Source organism: Daphnia carinata, chromosome 9, assembly GCF_022539665.2.
Source record: "Daphnia carinata strain CSIRO-1 chromosome 9, CSIRO_AGI_Dcar_HiC_V3, whole genome shotgun sequence".
NCBI lineage: Eukaryota > Metazoa > Arthropoda > Branchiopoda > Diplostraca > Daphniidae > Daphnia > Daphnia carinata.
The window spans coordinates 6,937,296-6,956,271 of NC_081339.1; the positions used below are offsets into that span (position 1 = coordinate 6,937,296).

The 18,976-nt window shown below is 40.1% G+C and overlaps 5 protein-coding genes and 1 non-coding gene across 7 annotated transcripts; 1 reads left to right on the forward strand and 5 right to left on the reverse strand.

Annotated features, from left to right (window-relative positions):
- Positions 1 to 11,437: 11,437 nt before the first annotated feature.
- LOC130697839 (uncharacterized) lies at positions 11,438 to 12,248 on the reverse strand. Its single transcript, XM_057520636.2, has 3 exons — positions 12,090 to 12,248; positions 11,877 to 12,026; positions 11,438 to 11,817 (listed from the first exon to the last, which is right to left on the reverse strand). Exons 1-3 carry the CDS (start codon positions 12,209 to 12,211, stop codon positions 11,475 to 11,477), a joined length of 615 nt encoding a protein of 204 aa, XP_057376619.1. The 5' UTR covers positions 12,212 to 12,248; the 3' UTR covers positions 11,438 to 11,474.
- A 571-nt stretch (positions 12,249 to 12,819) lies between these two features.
- Positions 12,820 to 13,762, reverse strand: LOC130697834 (uncharacterized). Its single transcript, XM_057520632.2, has 4 exons — positions 13,567 to 13,762; positions 13,368 to 13,511; positions 13,148 to 13,309; positions 12,820 to 13,086 (listed from the first exon to the last, which is right to left on the reverse strand). The coding sequence occupies exons 1-4, from the start codon at positions 13,707 to 13,709 to the stop codon at positions 12,894 to 12,896; spliced, it is 642 nt and encodes a 213-aa protein (XP_057376615.1). The 5' UTR covers positions 13,710 to 13,762; the 3' UTR covers positions 12,820 to 12,893.
- A 535-nt stretch (positions 13,763 to 14,297) lies between these two features.
- Positions 14,298 to 15,016, reverse strand: LOC130697841 (uncharacterized). Its single transcript, XM_057520639.2, has 2 exons — positions 14,639 to 15,016; positions 14,298 to 14,580 (listed from the first exon to the last, which is right to left on the reverse strand). The coding sequence occupies exons 1-2, from the start codon at positions 14,947 to 14,949 to the stop codon at positions 14,310 to 14,312; spliced, it is 582 nt and encodes a 193-aa protein (XP_057376622.1). The 5' UTR covers positions 14,950 to 15,016; the 3' UTR covers positions 14,298 to 14,309.
- Positions 15,017 to 15,304: 288 nt separating this feature from the next.
- On the reverse strand, positions 15,305 to 16,012 carry LOC130697842 (uncharacterized). The gene is made up of 2 exons (XM_057520640.2): positions 15,686 to 16,012; positions 15,305 to 15,626 (listed from the first exon to the last, which is right to left on the reverse strand). The coding sequence occupies exons 1-2, from the start codon at positions 15,967 to 15,969 to the stop codon at positions 15,338 to 15,340; spliced, it is 573 nt and encodes a 190-aa protein (XP_057376623.1). The 5' UTR covers positions 15,970 to 16,012; the 3' UTR covers positions 15,305 to 15,337.
- Positions 16,013 to 16,259: 247 nt separating this feature from the next.
- On the reverse strand, positions 16,260 to 17,669 carry LOC130697821 (leukocyte surface antigen CD53-like). Of its 2 annotated transcripts, none has more exons than XM_057520616.2 (6): positions 17,509 to 17,669; positions 17,255 to 17,443; positions 17,019 to 17,192; positions 16,753 to 16,959; positions 16,488 to 16,690; positions 16,260 to 16,418 (listed from the first exon to the last, which is right to left on the reverse strand). In XM_057520616.2, the coding sequence occupies exons 1-6, from the start codon at positions 17,572 to 17,574 to the stop codon at positions 16,301 to 16,303; spliced, it is 957 nt and encodes a 318-aa protein (XP_057376599.1). In that variant the 5' UTR covers positions 17,575 to 17,669; the 3' UTR covers positions 16,260 to 16,300. The 2 variants fall into 2 exon arrangements, with proteins under 2 accessions (XP_057376599.1, XP_059352724.1); XM_059496741.1 differs by having other exon boundaries at positions 16,277 to 16,436.
- Positions 17,670 to 18,759: 1,090 nt separating this feature from the next.
- Positions 18,760 to 18,832, forward strand: Trnat-agu (transfer RNA threonine (anticodon AGU)). Its single transcript has one exon. It is a non-coding gene; the product is annotated as a tRNA-Thr (tRNA).
- Positions 18,833 to 18,976: the final 144 nt, after the last annotated feature.

An 18,976-nucleotide genomic window follows, 5' to 3' on the forward strand; every position in this document is an offset into this window, starting at 1 on the left:
CACAACGAAATGATCAAAGTTCAATTTAAAGTTTGACTAGATTTCTTCGCCTAACGTCAATGATGATGTACGCACGAGAGTCGGAAATTTAACGCCATACAGCCATGGTTTTGCCTCCCACCCGCCCCCCCTTTCCCAGCCGCCCACCCGTAGCTTTTGTGTCGTTTCTCTTGGAGACCCCCCCCCCCACCCCCAAAAAAAAACGGATTCAGCCGCCCACGGGATCATCATCATCCGGTGGCAACGGACATTGGATCCCATCACCTTCCCCTTATTTTTTTTTTTTATTCTTGTTTGCCATTATTATCATCCATGCGCAATGACAGAGAAAACGTGGCATGAATATCCTTCATAACAATATCCGATCAATACAAAAAAAAATTTTTTTAATTTTAAATTGTGTTCTTTATTTATTTATTTATTTTTTTTGGGGGGGGGGGCAAAATTTGAAACGCTTGGTACGGCGCATGGATATAAACGAACATACACGCGGAGGACACACATAGATCTACACACCGGCAAGAAACTCTTGGCATATCCGAGATAACATTCGAACGGGCGTGAAAGTTTCGTGATTGGAAATATTTCCGCTCGACCAACTTGGCCTTTCATGTCTCACTGAGACAGGGCATACCCAAATATCAGCGGCGCGTGACCTAAATATTACATCCCACCCTACACCTTTCCCACCGTGATTTAATGCCAGAAGAATTTTAAAAAATAAGAAATAAAACACGGCGTTAAACAAAAAAGGATCCATCAGGTCACGTGGTCATTTGCATATAAGAGGTACGTCGGTGAGTTAAGATCCCCCCCCATATAATTTACGACAGGATAAACATTTAAATTCTTTTATAAATGTGGCTAGTGCATTTGGTATAGATTGGAAAAGCCGAAGGTTGTGACAGCTGACTGTGGAAAGGACCGGGTAAGCAGGAAAAAAAAAAAAAAAAAATGGAATGACGCAACAACATGCTCGGCAGTTGGAACTGAGATTGAATAGGAAAGTAAACATGTACACAAATACGCAATCGAGTATGTGTATACCATCAGCCAGCCTCTTCGCTGGAGATCGGTTGATATCATTGGCTACGAAAAGCATCACGTCAAGATGTTCCTCGAGCGAACGGCAAAGACGGATTGAAAGGGATCGATTTCAAAAATTTACGTGCAGCTTTCCCGATTCGTTAAGGGCCACGGCTTTTTAGAAATGGGATTTTAGAGAAAAAAAAATTTCATTTTGTATCTCAAAGGGAAGGACAAGTGGTTTGTTTTGCTAAGGTGTTGTCAATTTTTCAAAAGGATTTTTTAAAAAACGTTCCTTCCGTGCGGAAGCTGCAATTAACGGTTACGCTTCATTTGACCAAACGATGGACTAATTAGTCGAACGCCCCAACAAGCCCTCCACCATCGTTTCAATTTTATTTTCCCATTTTTAAAGCAAATTCATTTTTAATAATGTGACAAACTTTCCTTTTTAAAAAAATAATAAAAGATAGGAAAACTCTGTGAAATGATGGTGTACAATACTACTGAAAGAGAGGCGAGTCTACAGTTTCCACGAAAGAAAACTTCAAAAACTTTTTTTTTTTTTTTTTTTTTTTTTTTTTTTGAGAATGCCCTCGCGCTCTCTAGAAATTACGCTCTTCGCAAATTCCGGAATCAAAGATCGTTTCCTTCCCTAATTATACAGTGGCTAACAAAACAGCGCAGCGCTCGGGTACGTTTAGCTACTTGTCTTGTAGGAAACAGACGGTCCTTACTTCCACTATTCCACATCTTTTTTTATTTTTTTTTTGTTTAAACATCCTCTTCATTCCGCCTCTTCACTTTGCCAGCACCCGCCCCTCTTCCCTCTCGCAACAGGAAGTGCCGTCCCGTCCGCGTCCGACACGAAAAGGGAGATCAATAAACGTCTCGTGCCGCTCTCGCCTATCCCCCAAAATTCAATACGGCCATCTCTAATAGAAGTAGTCGTTCTCGTTAGCGTTCACCGAGAATATAATCGCCCCCCGTCGACAATCGCATCGATCTCATCTGGCAGTTCGCATCATCAGATGGCTCCACTTGTTATTATCGAATTTTATGTATTGAATTTATCTGGCAGAAGATCGGCTTCGGTCGCTGTGTGACATGGACACTTTTTAATCGCTTTGAACCCCCCCATCACGAAAAAAAGTGGGACAAGTGGAAAAAAAAAGAGTAATAAATAAATAAATAAATGGATGTACAGTGGTGGAACATTTGAAGATATCAACCGGATGCCAACGTTGGAGCGTCTTCGGAAACCTACTCAACTATTTACATCGATTTCGGAAATTGCAATCTTTTTGAAAGTGCTCCCCAATGACGTTGGGAAACAAAGGAATACGGTTATGACTCTGATAAAAGCATTGAATGCCGCCCACATCTTTCATTTTTTAAACTCAAGTTTGACTTGAAATTTACATTCCCTCTCGACTGACGCACTACATTTGTCCACTTTAATTTCTTTTGTTTTATTTGTTTTTGTTGTTTACCCTCAACGCACTGATTCAGAAAGCAGACACCCAAAATCGCCATCTAGTGGTAGTTTGAAAGATCAACAAAGAGCTATCTGTTAGGTATCAATAGTCAAGTCTTTCGCCATCTAGCGCTAATTTCAGTTATCAAACCGCGATCATCCAGAACGCCATCTAGCGTTAAAAAAAAACGACTTTAGAGTGAACACTGATGTTATAGCCACCGTCGCGCAACTATCGCGCGAACGAGCAAACTTCCGTCTACAAAACAACAACAACAAAAAAATGGAAACCGTCATCATCCAAATGGAAGAGGAGATGAGGTTGTCACTAGTGCCTTCCGGTCGACTCTATTCGTCGCCTCACCATTAAATGGAATACATTTACGGTAAAAACATAAAAAAAGGGGGGAGGAGGAGGAAAAAAATACCGGGGGGGGGGAGGAATACTAGAGCAGCCAACGGCTATCGTGTACATAACTCAGAAAGCGAACCGGAAGGTACTAAAAAAAGAAAATCTTCCGCTTGATACCGCATACAAGACCACAGTAGCACACCATACATATAAGAACTGAATGTTTCCACTATGAAATATTCAATCTTCAATCTACGACAATATCGATCAGCACCCGAAAGGGTTAGGTAACTTCACTCCACCCACACCCCACGACCCCTTCAAAAAAAAACCTCATTTGTCCCTCTTTAAACGGCTGTGCCACAAGCATTTAAAAAAAAAAAAAAACAGCGGATGGAGCCGAGTGGCTAAATGCAAAACATTCCCCTTACCGGAACTGAGACGGGGTCGTGGTTGGAGGCGCAGATAGCGGCGGTCCAGGGTCACCGCAATCGAACGTTTGAGCGTGAACGTGACCGTTGAAAAGGAAGCGCAATTTTATAGTTTTCTTCAGGCGCGGACTTCCCAAATCGAACGACGCCGGAGATGACATGACGTCCAAAAAAAAAAAAATCAAATCTCCCGCGCCCCCCTCCCCCCCCCCCAAAAAAAAACCGAAAACAAATGTCCGTTTTACTTGGCGCAAGTTTCAAACTCTTTCACACCTCTCCAAATAAAAATAAAAAATAATTTAAAATAAATGAAACCAACAACTCCGTGAAATGAGCTAGTAACGAAGCGAACGCAGCCGTTTGTACAAGACTTCGGCAAGCGACTGAAAATGTTCGGCGTGTGTGGCGCAGAGATCAGTGGGACCGGATCTTTGTGTGTGTGTGTGTCAGGGGGTTCGGAAATATATGCGCCCGCGTCTATTTCTTCATCCGGGTTTCCGTCTATCTCTCCTGCTCCTGCAAGTAGTTGTACGACTACCTTACTCAGATGGCATCAACAGCAGTCCCCCCCCCTCTCCCTTCTTTTCGTTAACAATCCCCAAGTCCAACTTTTTTTTCTTCTCTCTCTCTTGCAGTTATTTCATGGATGACAAGCACGTATGTGGAGCAATAGCCAAGGACACGGATGCCTTTCGCTAAAACCTAACTACACATCTTTCCCTTTTCATTGGGCAAATAAAGATCGGTATCCCTGAAGGCATTATTACGAACTCCCCCCCCCCTTCCTGTTTTTCAGAGGAAATCATTTTCAAGACTTTAGCCGGCCATACCTGATCTTCGTAAAGAAAGACCACATGGAATGTTTTGTTAAAAAGAAAAAAGCGATTTTCAGAAAAAAAAAAAAAAAAATGAAGAGAGGCTTAGCTTTTTATTGATCCGCAGGAAAAGCGGATGAAGAGCAGACAACTGTCGCAAAACGCAAACTTTTCACTTTCCCTTAACGTTCCTGCTTATTTTTTTTTCCCTCCCCTCGTGTCTTCGAGCTCTACCTCCTTTTGTTGCATTCAACAGCTGAATATTCAAACGTTCTCGCATGGGGATGGCTAGCTAATGCGCCACACGCACTTTGACGGTTGCCATGGCAACGAACTGTGAATAATAGAGAATCTGATGCTTTTTCACGAGTTCTCTCCCTTCCCTCCTTATTTCTTTTTCTTGAAGCTCTTCAGACACGATGTGACTAGAGGTACTCGTATCAACATTCGATTCCAATTATTTCTTTAATCAAGATAGGCAAAAGAAACCCTGTACGCATGCAAAAGGAGCAGAAAGTCAACAACAAAAAGTGGGGCATTTTGATAGGCCATCTGACGGCAATGGAATGAAGTCGCTAGGCAACAATTGGAACGATAAGGAAAACCGGCGAATAAAAGTCTTTTGTGTTTGCACTTTTTTTTAGATCAAAAATAAGACGGAGAAAGATCTCGACAAAGTCTTTGGATCCGATGGAAAAAAAGGGGCAAGGAAAAAAAAAAAAGTCCCTTGTTTTTTTTGTTTTTTTTTTTTAAGTTTTTGTTTACTTTTGGCATTTCTATTGAACAATATGATAAAAATAAGAAAGGAAAAAATAGACCAAACGAAGACTCATTCGACCCCGGTTTTCGATCGATTCGATGGACAAAAACGTCAAAAAGTTTGGGATCCATCCGCACTGACTGGCAAAAAAAAAAGACGGGCAACAAGGTCATTCATCGTCCACAAGACATTATCGCCTATCGATCTATCTAAGCTGGCAAAAGAACTTCTGACAGGTTATGAATCCCTGTCTATCAATTTCCAAAATTTTAAATTTTGGCGCCAAAATAAAAAAAAAACCGGCAAAAGTTGGCCCGACTTCAACAACGGATTTTTAAATTTAAAAAAAATGTAAAGAACCCCCCACCATTTTTTATGAAATTCTGATTGCATCACGGTCACAAGGGGAATAAATGTTCATGCGTTCCCTCCATAACGCAAAACGCCTTGACGTATCGATCGGACTAAAAACAATTTCTTAAACATTTTTGTTGTTTGTCCCCAGAAAAAAGCAAGGAAGGACGTTGACAATGAGCTCAACTCGTGGGTAATTTCAGTTCCGTTCTCTATGACCCCCCTCCGATCATAACGTAGCATTACCGGTTAATTTTGTCCTCGTCGTACAGTTATGGTACAACTGGCGACATTGCCAAGTCCCATAAACAACAAACGCGCGCAAAAAATATGCGATAATTTGGCGGGAAAGGTTTCTGAAAATCCAACATGACTACCAATGTAGGAACCGAATGAACTCAAAATCCCTTCCAAGATATAGAAAATTTAATGATTTCTTTTAGAGAAATCAAATTCAAATTATGCACACCAAAAAAAAAGGACAAAAGGAGTGTGGGCATGTCACCACAATGCATTCAAGAAAACAAAAGCATTTCGATTCGAAATGATAAAAAAAAAAAAATGCGCCCTGTCGACAAAGATTGCACATCCTTCCGTAAGATATGAATCTCTTTTCAGCTGTTTTATAATTACATGCCATCTTTCTAGTTTTGCAACATAAATTTTTAGCTTTCCGGTGTAAGAGAAAGAACAAGAACACCAACAAAAAAAAATTGGCGGGAGATTGACGCCGTTGCTATGCAACACATGATGGGATGATGAGAAAGCTCATTAAACCTTTGATCCAAATTTTGCTAGAAAAACTTCTGCCTCCCCCTCCAAAATAAGAAACAGTTAAGTAGTTTTTTGACTCACCTAATTTTCAGTGGTAGAAAATCTGTCATGTCGAGTGAATCGGTTTGTTCTGATCCGAGGCTCATCGAGATGGGCCAGGCCATGTGTAGCAAAGATTCACGAAAAATGGCTTCCCATCCTTGGTGATGACTGCAGCAGACATTTTCAGAACGTACCAAACGTTTTCTTCGATGAGCCGTGATGCTGGTGATGCTTTCGGTAGGTGCTGCAGGTTTCATCAGCACGTGATTGGTTCCAGGACTTCCGCTCCTCGTCGTGCCGATTTCGCTGACCGTCACGGTGGGTGCTGTGATGGGTCGACTGGCAGCACCTGAAGAGTTCTCCATGTTCTGACAACCACCAGACAGGTTGTTGGTGCTTCGCTCTCTGTTGTGCCACACACAAATACATTTAGCACATCCATCGTTTAGTGCACACAAAACCTATGTACACCCCTAGAGTCAAATCCAATTATAAAACAATATGAAACGCACACACACACGCCTGGCATAGCATAAAAGCTGTCGGGCAAAGAGTAGCTTGTGAAACAATGGCGATAATATCGTGGGGGGCTGTTTGTTCTCTTCCTCTGAAAGACACAAATGGTCAAAACTGTACCACCGAATGCTTTTGACAATTATTAAAGTGTTATTGGGTACTCACGTCCACCATATCACTTTTTCCCCATCACACGTGCGTGTGAAAATCGATTAGTTTCGAGGAAAGAACGTAATTGTATAATAAATTAAGCACCACTGCCAAGACGACCACGTTGCTGACCGCGAACAAAAGAAATGGGCGGAAATCAGGGCTTTTAGGTCATAAGAAGCCTTTGCCCATTAGGCATTTTTGGATTCCGTAATCGATTCTTAAATATTTTCGTTCAAAAAAATTTTTTGTATCATTGAAAAATGTGAGCGATGATAAATGGCATGCTGGAAAGTTTTACTTCTAATTTCATCCATCACTCAGAAAGGGAAAACTTTTTCAGTGCAACTCGTGTGATGAGAAAACACGAAAAGTTGATGGAACGATTACGCGCCAAAAACTTTTCCATATAACGAAAACGATTAAACTATCGAAAATGACTCATTTTTGCCGAGTTGTCAGTTTTGCACACCCATTCCATCATCTTTTCTAGTTTGTAATTACATTAGCTAAAATTTACGTTTATTCATTTCTTATTTAACCCTCTCAATTTAACCTTGAAGAAAAACAATTTGTAAATATATTAACACATATTGCGAAATCTTTTTTTAAAGAAATGCAACGTCCCATTAACTAACGCATATCTTTCCCATAGTCCATCGTTGTGCAGCATTTGTCGAAACGGCAATAATCCGACAGCCCGGCGTTAACTAGATTTATCCAACACGATGATGTCGCTGTGTCACGGCATATAGAATAACGAACGCCCTCAATCGAATTATACAGAGGCTCAGTCTGTCTCCGCCCCACATAAAAAAGCAAACAGAAGGGGAGAAGATTGGAATCGAGAAAAGAAAAACAAACAAACCTGAAAAATGTCAAAACAACAAGTTCACTTTGGCTGCTGCACGTATCCAATTGGCTGCCACAAAATTGATTTCCAGATGGAAAGGTGGTTGCTAAAACAACTAGCAAAAACACCATTCAATTAAGAAAACATTCTTTCCTTTGTCACTGATTCACAAAATTGAAATGTTACACCGATCAAATCCGAGACGACACACACTCATACAATCGCACTAATTGGCGTCCTCTTGCATCATCGTGTCAATATTCCATCATTTTATCCAAAGATTTGGAAAATGGGTTCACCATTGTTGGCTATTCAAACTTGTTTGAACAGTAAGTCGGACAGTGAGATACCCGGCCAGCAGAAATAGTTGTGCGCGTCCGTTTGGTTCTGTTGGCCTGGGCAGAGTGCAGGAGCCACTATTGGTGCTCCTTCGTTCCTAACCATTAAAGAACGAATGGGCGCGCAGAACCACCATCTACTCGACGATAAACGAGAGTACAGACCGTCTTTCATGACAATCCTTTTTTTTTCTTTTGAAATATAAGAAGAGATGCCTATTACACATGGCCTGGGCGATGTATAGCAAAGTGTCCTCAAGTGGCAGACTCGAGGCATTCTGCCCAGTTGGGCTCACTGTTCAGCTTGAAAGTTAAACGCCAATTTCGAGAATGAAATTTTTCACAAATAGCATTTGCTAATATCATTGCAGTGAACCATTTCTATTTCATCAAATGACACGCATTTTTTTAGAATCGTATGTAACCTCTCTTTTTTACTGACGACTGAATAGGAATACACGCGTAGACTATAAAGCCTTTCTTTCGCATTGAATTCACGAGAGTTTCAGTAAATAGACGGCAGACACACATCTGTAGCTGATGTATGGGTAGAGAGATGAAAAGAGAGGACAGTTTGTTTCTTTTCTCTATTCTTTAAACATGTCTAAAAGTGTTCCATACAAGCAACTATAGTCTGCAAGGAAAAAAACCCATGAATATTATGTGTGTAACAGAACTTTTGTGGTTGATACACGAAAGACGAGTACTTTCCACATCGATAGAGAAATGATATTTCCGGATCTGTAAACATGAAAAAGGGGGGGAGGGCACATTTAGCGGTTGATTCCATGCGCCAACCCAAAAATGTGTATATATATATATATAAAACTGGAAATGCTATAGCGGCCTCTTCAAGTATATGAATCGAGTCTTATTCAATTGTATTGGTCGCCATTCTATCCCTATGTGTGTTCAGCCACCAGGCATCGATCGCTTTTTGCTGTGTCCGTAGTTCCCTTGTTGTTCAACAGACACAATGAGGTATTTAATTCTTTTGCACGCAGGCCGATGACATAAAACGATTCCTATTAAGAAATATATGGGGAGTCGATAATCAATATCTTGCGTGGGTGGCAGAAAAAACTTGGCTTTTAAGAATATCACTTGGGGGGAAATGTTTCTTTCATTTAAGCCAAAAGAGATGATGTGCATATAACGACTGAACCCGAAAGAGCTTTGAATCTAAATGCCAGCACGCGAACTTTGTATTATCCGCGATACATAGAAGATTGAAGGAGCAGCCCATTGATATGGCGAGTTAATCCGGCTCGAATCTCCCTTTTCCATTGCAATCAAGCATGAAAAGTGGCTCGTTGAAAATCAAAGAATACGTAAGGAGAAAAGAAGATGTTAAGAGTGCGAACGGGGAGATCTTACTGATGCATTTTTTAAGGAAAGTTTAACTTCCCATCAAGAGACGGATAATCATCAGATTCTTTAACATCGTTAAGAAATAAAGTTTGTGCGCGAATCTTTATATGTTTTAGCTTATAATCAGGGTCTGCGATAAAATCAAGTGGGCTCAACTTTAACGGCTCTTTGATGTCTGTCGTAAATGTAACGACACCCTCATTCTGGCCCATCGGACATTCGTGATTACAAATGAAAACCCGTTTAAATAAACAGCGTAATTTTTTGCTTAAATTTCTGATTAAAAATAATAGCAGGAAATTCGTGTAGGTGTTATAAAGTTAACTGATTTCTTTTTTTTTCTAGGATAAAATAGAAAACTATAAATAAATTTCGGGCGAATCGGGAGTGAATATCAAACGTACATACACAGAGTGTGGGAGCAAGAACGCAGCTGACAAAATATATTGTGGCCGGATCAATACGCGGGAGAGCTTCAGGCCAGTAGGGGGTAGGGGAAGACATATTGAATGGAAAACAAACAAGACTCGAGTTGTTATTATAAGCAGAAAAGAAATAAATGTTGTATGCAAATTTTTTTGCCAACGTGGACAACATTTTTATTTTTTACGATAGCAACCCTGCCTTTTAAAAAAAGCATTTAAATAAGATGCAGTAAAAAACAATAAGAAGATTGGTATAGAAATCGATTTATCCTATGTCCAGTTTTTTCACGTGTTCTATTGCTTTCCGCATGAGAGATTTATCGATAACAACATCTTTCCCTCCCTCCCTATAAATGATTTATTACGAAAAATGTTTTATACCTACTCATATTTAACGACTAAGATGTACAAATAACAAAATCGAAATGAAGTTAAACGCGAATAAATTCACGCAGAGACCTATGCGATATGTAAACGCCTGGCACGCTGTGATATAAACAGATGCCCGTCACACACACACGAAAATGAAATATAAAACAAAAAATCCCCCAGGCGTGTACGAAGAAGGAACGCATGAATCTAAAACCCCTCATGTGTCATCCCAGATAATAGCGCACACAGCGTGCAAAGTCCATGGATTTTTACCATCGACTCGTTTTTTTTTTCAAATGACATTTACCCTACATTAACTTTAAATGTATCATTCGGGAATACGATGACGCATTCACAAAATCTAATTAAGGAAAGGATAGAAAAAAGAAAAGAAAGATTGAATGAACGCGAATGCAACATCCAGTCCAATGTTATTGATATTCATTTAATCCCTTTCAACGTAATATACTGTTAAACCCAAATTAGCGTGGCATATCAAGACGGATGGCTCTGTTGCTTCAAATAGCTATAACATAATTAACATGAGCCATCAAAGGGCACCTGCAATAGATCAATAGCTTTTAAGACAATAGCAGCTGTGGTCTTGTTAAAATAGGTGTTCCCATTTGATCGGGTTTTTTTCCTAGAGAGTTCAAAGTTTATACCGCAAGTTCTTTTGTGAATCCCCGCCCCTTAGGGTGCTATTAAACTTTTGATCAAACGCGAACTGTTTTTGATGCTGCACTCATCAATTCCCTTAGATATTCATTAAAGGTGATTTAATCCCCTCGCCAAAACGCTTCGTCAATCAATTAACTTTTCTTTATTAATTGGCATTAAACTATTTTGAGGATAGACTCGAGGTTCGTTTTCTAGTTTACGAAATCAGATAAAAATGTATAGTACCTTTTTATTTGCGGCCACTGGGACAACGATTTTCTCGTGAGTGCACTCCGATGTTCTTCAGACGGCAATAATCTATTCCAACGTGTCCCGAAGATAACACCGAGAGGTGCACCCGTGAAAACTATTGTGGCTCGACCGCACGACACCAACAAAAGAAACACTTTACACAGCGATTTGGGTCCCCATCACGCATGAGAATCACGTTCACCTCTCGGAATCTGCCTTAAAACTAAATCTATTAGCCAACCGCCTTGTTGGCATTTTGCCATGTTGCCACGCTTTCTTTTTTGTGACCACATCTAATCTATTCAATTATTTATTAGCTTGTCTATAGAAATACAACGGTCATCAGAAGAATGGGAATTGATTGAACAATAGAATTGTTATGTAATGCAAAAAAGACATTGTGTCAATAAACTAAAACACAAGTACATTTACTGTATATAAATAATATATCGGCATCATTTAAATGAAAAACTGATGTCAAATTGGGGGAGAAAAGAAAAAAAAAATTAGCATGTTGGATACAAGAATGGGCTGGGCGTACATCCGGACACAACGAAAGCTTTAGATCCCTCTGTTACCGTGTTCGTGATCGTGACCGTGGCCGTCAATGTCGTTTTGAATCTCAACGTCAAATTCAATACGGATGTCAAGCTGGAAGCTAAATCGCTACTGACCGACGGCAAAACGGAAGCCACGCTGGAAGCTAAAGCTGAAACGAGACCCAATCGACGGCCGTAACATTCGCTCTGTAGACCTACAATGTCCACTTCAACGGGCGTTTCGTTCGAACTCTCCAAAACTTCAACACGACCTGGTGCGTCTAAATCAACGGCCGGCGTAGCTTCAACTCTACATTTCATTTTTATGAATAAAATGATGATTTTAAAAGAAATTTTTGATCAAATTACTGTTGAACAGGCGATGGATGATACAGGTCGATATCTTCGTCGTCAAAAGAATGAACGATCGGCTTGTCCATGCCTCTCTTTCTTCGTTGACATGCTCCAGTCACGTCCACCAAGTTTGCACAAAGCGATTTCTTCGTCACCTCCACCGTCCTGAAAATTAATAACGTTTTACACTTTTGAATTGATCTAATTAAATAAAGAAAATAAACTTACGCTGTTACAATTTGAACGGTTGTTTTCGTGACTTGAAAAGCCAGAAATCTGGCCGTCTCCTGATCTGATTCGGCCAAGACCGTCGAACAGACAACAGCGATGAGCAAAGCTTTGAACAACATCTTCGATCTTCTTTTGAATCGTTTTGCACAAATTCATCGTGCCGCATCGGCGTTTTTATACGGAGCGATTTCAGACGGGAGGGCGGAGTTGAACAGAAAATGGTCATCGAAGGTTAAAAACTCTACACGTAAAATTGACCAACAAACATGTAAATATAAAAGGAAACATTTTTGGTCAACTGATAACAACAGACGTAAATTTGTTTTCGGGTGACAGTGAAAAGAGTGTCATTGTACGCTCTTAACCTTTCGACAATCGGCACAGCACTGGCCGTTTTTATTGGGAGGGGGAAGGGTTCATTTCGACGGTGGTAGGGGAATAGGTAAAAATTTGCATATTTTTCAGAAACGAAAATGTATGCAACCGTTTCTTTCGCCCTACCCTCTAAAATTTTCAAGGACGATAGAAAAGGTTGAATTCCTTACCTAACCTTTTTTGGAATGTTTTTAAATGAATTAGATTTTAGGGACTTTGGTGAACCACGTGCCCTTTTCTTAAATGTCACTTTATACACTGCGAATCCAATAGGTCCCCCCTCCTCCCCTCTACTTCTTAATTTATTGCAGCTGTTTGCGTACGTGCTTCCATAATTGAATCGATTTCCATGGAAATTAAACGAATGTTTATTTTAAATGTAGAAAAAGAAGCAATTAAATTTTCAATAAAGCAAAATTTAAAAATTTATATCAAAGTTATAAGGACATCGGTTACAGGATCTTCAGTAATGGGATTCTCGGTTACATCGATGATTGCAGCGTCAGGTGTGGACGGACAGGTGATCAAATCGACCGGTACACACGACACTGCCGATAGGGTGTAAGTGGACGTGGCCGTGAATACGGTGCTGGTTACTGTGCTAGTGTACGCAGTGGCGCTATTGCGAAATAATTATCCGCATTAAACATTTTATTTTTCAATTAGCAAATGAACTTTACCTGGGGCCTGGAAATAGATTAGAGAATAGGGATGAGATAAAACTTGAAAATAGGAAAGGATCAGCAATGCGCATGGCTGATTCGATTGGATCGCCATTCAATGACGATTGAACGCCAATAGGAAACATTATGTAATTTTCAGGTAGAACGGACGGTTCGACTCTTTTATAATTAAAATGAAATAAAATGTTAGTCATTAAGATTAATTTGTAGGATATACTTAAAAACGTGAGTTGGGTTGACCGGATGAAATTGTTCAGTGTCATCGTGAACGAGCGTGTAAAACACGCCCCACAATTGCTTTTTACGATTGCACGCAGTTGTGGCTAAAGGTTCAACTAATGTGGCACAAGCGAGGGAAGTTCTAAAAAAAAATCTACTTAATCAACATATAAAATACATTTACAAACCATAATTACGATTTGGTGGTTGTCGTGACTACCGTCGTCGTCTTAGACGCTTGGGGCCACGCTAGTGCGATATTGTCGTGAACTGCAGCAGGGCGAACAAACGACAGGTAAGCGATTATAAAAATCAATACGTTTAGTAAATAAAAAGCCATTTATTATTTTTCTTGGTAAGAAACAAAAATTGTTTACATCCGGCCGTGGTTAATATTTAACTGCCATTTCACGAAGCGTCGTGATATCTTTTATAGGCAAAAGAAAAAAAGCTTTTTTTTTTTAAATAATGGGCTGTTGATTTCAATTTGTCAAACAAATCCAGCAGAAACCCGTGTTGAACGTGTGGAATTCACGCGTGACCGTGCGTACAGTAAATACGTTAAAGATCGTCCCCAATGAGTTGGCTGCTAAATACGCGTAACGTTGAATGTAATATTCGAATGAAAGCTTGATTTTGAAATATTTCGCTTGATACACAACTAATGCGATAACATTGTAAGCTGTCGTCACAAATTACATTCCAAAAAGCGTTTTCTATTTTTGTAATTTTAAATGCTGTGGTTATCGTCTGTAGACATCGGTCAACAGCGATAAAAGGAAAACGGTCATCGACCTCTTTCGGAGACTACCGTAAATGGTGTGACATTGAAATTGAATAAAAATCAATCTCAGACAGTTGCCTGAAAGCGAACATGTATTCTGTTAGAATTAAAGAATCGATACGTAGGAATAAAATAGAATTTTAAAAATAAATTTAATTAAAAGAATTGGTTGCAATAGACGAGACCCAAAGGTGTGCAACCAGCCACTGTGAACGTGTTCGTGTGGGTAACAGACGCTAAACAAATGAAATCAGAAATGATTGTCCGTGTGTAGATGATGGTTACACCGAAAGACGGGCCAGCAGACGGCCCGCAAGTTCCTCCAGGCAAGAGACCGTTAACCAACACATCCCTCGGTTCACTCGAACTAACAATATCCGGAATAAAACTCGAAGCGGATTCTTCCGGAGCAGAGGTCGTTTCAACTCTACGTATTTTAAAAATAATTTTAATTTAACAAAAAAAAGACTAATTTGCATATATACTTGATTGGTTTGTTAGGTAAAATCGCGTCAATGTCCAGCTCACGTCGTCTGCAGGCCGAGACAGGGCCGTTCGTTACCGCGCACGAAGTTGTGAAACTACATGTGGGTATCGTAGTCCTATATACAACGTAGGTCGTCATAGCTTTAGAAGCCATCATACGACTAGGGCCTTGCTGTAAGATGCCTAACCGACTCAACGGATGATAACCAGTTAAAAGATGGGCCACTTGGACGTCTTGTTTGGCCGTCAGGACTAAACAGACGGCCATGAAAACCAAAACGGCTGACAGCAGTGGTACCCTGACAATCATTCGTGCGCTGACTGAAGGCGTTCTAGCGAAAATCACGTCGTGAAAACAATTGTAGAAATAATGGATCACGTGCGGAATGAACGAACGTTAGCTGCCGACTGAATGTAATGCAACGTTTTCTTCGGCTTTTTTTTTATTCCCGTTTTCTTTTTGTACCTTGACCGCACCCTTGAATTAACAAAGCACTTTGTGCTTAAAGAAAATAAAATGGAGGTTTATTTTTGCCTTTTTGGGGATTTCTATTGTATCTAATTTGTTTTTCAAAAGACGATAGCGCTGAATAAAAGGTGCAATGCCCTCGAGTTCGATAGGCCCAAATTCTAAAAGCGAATGTGTGTATTCAAATGTGTTATACATAAAAAAAAAAAAGGTTTTTCGTGCATTTTTTTTAGCAAGTGGTGTAAAGAAATCCGGCCGGAAGGCAGCCACTAACAACAAAAGTTTTGTGGCCGTCAGTAACGGTCGAGTAGGTCGTTCGTGTCAGTGTCACCGTTTCAAAATCGACGTAAGTCAAACCGAATGAAGGACGATTATCACTAATCCAACGATTCACTTTACTTAATCCATCTAATGGCCTGGCTGTGAACGTCCATCCTCGTTTCGATTCAATGTTCCCTTCAATGTGACTTCCATCAATCGATGGTTTTACACTTTCAACACTAGCAGACGTTTCCAGCCTTAAAAAAAAAATTCATTCACATCATTCTCATATTTAAATGATTTCAAAAATTCTTACCTTGGTAAAGTGGGAAGAATGTCGTCGATATCCACGTCATCCAGCAAAGTAATGATGGGTTTCTCTTCGTTAGAACGTCGTCTGCGACAGTCGCCAGTGACGTTGACAGTGACGTAACACGTAGATGGCACTGTCGTCAATGAGGTGACAACTGGTACGACATACTTGACACTGGTTGTTTTTGGTACTAATTGCACCTTCCAACCTCGAACGGTTGTTAATCCAGCAACTAGTGCCGTTAAAAGAATGGAGCCAATCAAACGATTGCGGATGATAGTCGACATGGCGGCTGAATTTTTAGGCCGAGACTGTTGGCCTCGAGTATCAAGTCAGTTGAATTTGTTCAAACTTTATGCAGTCCCTCCCTGACCCTCCAGCCCCTTCCGGCGAACATGGCCTACGGCTGTACTGTATAATTTTGTATTGTTACAGTTTTAGATCAATGCGTTTGTATATTTCAAAAAATGCGTATCAAAATCACGGGTTTTAAAAGTCGTGTGTCCTCATGAAGTCCATCGTGTCGATATTGGTCATGTGTCAGTTATTTACATTATCATTTGTCATCCAATCGTCAAAGGAATGTGTTTTGGCTCAAATATTTAAATTAGATTGAAATTAAACAAGCGATGATCCTTTAGATACGATGACAGGTTCCAAATTAAGAGAAGATCGTGACGCACTGACAGATGATGACGACACATTAAAATGCCTTTTCGTATCAGTTGATTCGGCACTAGAAAATAAGAAAGAACTTTACATTATTATACAATCAAATTGAATTTCAATGTTTATTTGTACTCACTTGGATAACATTGGCGCTGAAGCGTAGGACGAATTGAGACCCTGTCTCGATGTGAAACGACTAGCATCTCCACGTCGGATGGCCACAGCGAAAAGGGCAGTTAAAATCATTGCAACAATTTGAACAATTGCGACGATTGTGATTGTCACGAACGTGTATCTCGCGTACGTGCTGATAGCCTCAACCAATTTCTTACCACATCCCTATAAGCGAAATACTTTAGTTAAATGGCAAGTAAGTTTAAAATAAAATGAAAATTGATAACCTCTTGGTAAAGAACTTTGGATTGATCTTCACCACGAATTCCCTCCAAGAATGAAACTCGATCACAATCGGTAGACGATTGGTCGATACAACAGGATTTCGGGACCACGTAGGTGGCGCCGGTGGCGATGAAATCACGAGACATCGGTCGTTTCCCGTATTCAGAACGAGACCAGCTCTTGTATCCCGTCGTTCCGCAGCATTTCCACTAATATGTTTAAAAAAATTAATTTAAATTCTATTTAAAAGGCAAATTGTAATTTTTACCCCTTCTTGAATGACGTCGAGTTTGAGACTGTCGGTCACGTCATTGCCGTAATGGCGTTCGACAGCCACTCGGATAGAGTTGTGAACATCGTTTTGTAATTCATTTTGCTGGTGATAAATGAGCACACCTCCGGTAATTTCAGCAATCAGAAACACGCCCATCGATGCGAAAAACTATATTTAATTCACGTGTTATTTAATCAGCTCGTAATCAATTAAATAAAAATGTTGTATACCATCCAGAGTAGGCAGCTGTTCTCTGCTAATGTTCCAATGCAGCCGAGAATTCCAACAACTGTCATCAGAGCCCCGATGGCTACTAGAATGTGTCCCGCATAATAATTGCCATCTTGAAAGAACAAGTGCGTGAATTCGGGATCAAAGAGGACGCGAAGAGACAGAGCCAAGAGTGTCGGTCCAACGATCTAAGAATAGCCAAAAGAATTTTTAATTGGCGGATTCATTTGAATTGCGAATTGTTCAAAACTACCAGGACGATGAAATTAAAGAGAAAGGCGCCATATTTCAAGAACCTCTGATTCGATGATAATTGCATTTTGAACTGGTCACGAAACACACTGAACTTCACTGAAAAGCACTTGATTCACTAGTTAAATAGCTCAAAGTTGTAGACTCTGAAGGTGTGGGATGTTCGACTTGTTGCGAGAGAATACGATCTTTCGCTGTTAGCAAGTGCCTTCAAATAGGTTGAGCCGAGGAACCTCCCAGTTCCGTTTACATCGTTCACCTTCTACTACAAACCCCCCTTCTCTTTTTTTTTTCTTCGTGAATAAAAACCTAAATTATAGGCACCGGAAATACGATGACGCATGTGGCAATTCCATGTTGAGAATGGCGTAAGAACAAAATTTTCGATTCAAGAAAAACCGGTTTCGGAGAATGTGTGTGAGTGGAAGAGAGTTGGTATGCGTCACAACATGCCGCAGGCTACTATAGTAGCTGTAAGCCTCAGGTTTCCGGCGGGAGTTTAGATTTTCGGTACTTCCTAATATGACCCAACAGAAATTCAAGGTCGTTCATCTTTCACGCTGCTGGCATCATCCCTGCAAACTGTGTAATCATAATTTTTAAAGGGAGTCGTTATTTAAAAAACAAAATACCTGCGTGATAAGGGGACAATCCCGCTATTACGTTCATCGATTTATTATAAAATCAGCCCACCTCTATATAGGAACAAAATGAAATTCATAACAAAACTTTTCTAGAACACAATTGAGACAATTAAATTAAATAAGGCTTTGCACACTGAAATGAAGACGTCCAGATTAAACGCGGGAGGGTTGATTAACTGTTTGTTCGGAATTTGTAAGCTGACGTCTCAGCTCTGTATGACGTCATTGGAGAGAGCTGGATAGAAATTCGCAAACCGTTTGACGTCATAATGGAATTATTCATGCATCCATGTATGTTAATCGACGATTGCATGCCCAGTTTGTTTTCAATCGAATAGTATTTTTTTAAAGGATAAATAAGCGGTTTACGGCGATTTGGAAGCCCATTCTAAGTCGCATTCCTAATACAGAAAGCATTTATCGTAACCACAGCAACCACCTTTGACAGGAAGTGGGTTTCCCCCATTACAAGATGCATAACACCAAATACCATATTCGTTAACATGTGGCTAACCGAAGCAACGGACATTTATCATTTCCTTGTTGCATTCCTTTGCCGCATACATAAATGCAAATATTTGAATGTTGTGCAGCTGTCCTGGCATCACGGTCTCATGGCTTAGATGGCAAAGCGCCTGCCTAGTAAGCAGGAGATCACGAGTTCGAGTCTCGTTGGGACCTACAAATTTTTAATTCGAAATTATAATTTTTTAAGAATTACTTTCTAGAAAAAGACACAGGATTTTAAATATCATTTCATTCAAGGTCTACGATTTAAAGGAAACAAACAAGATACGTGTCAGGGTGATGTTACTGTAATAGTTA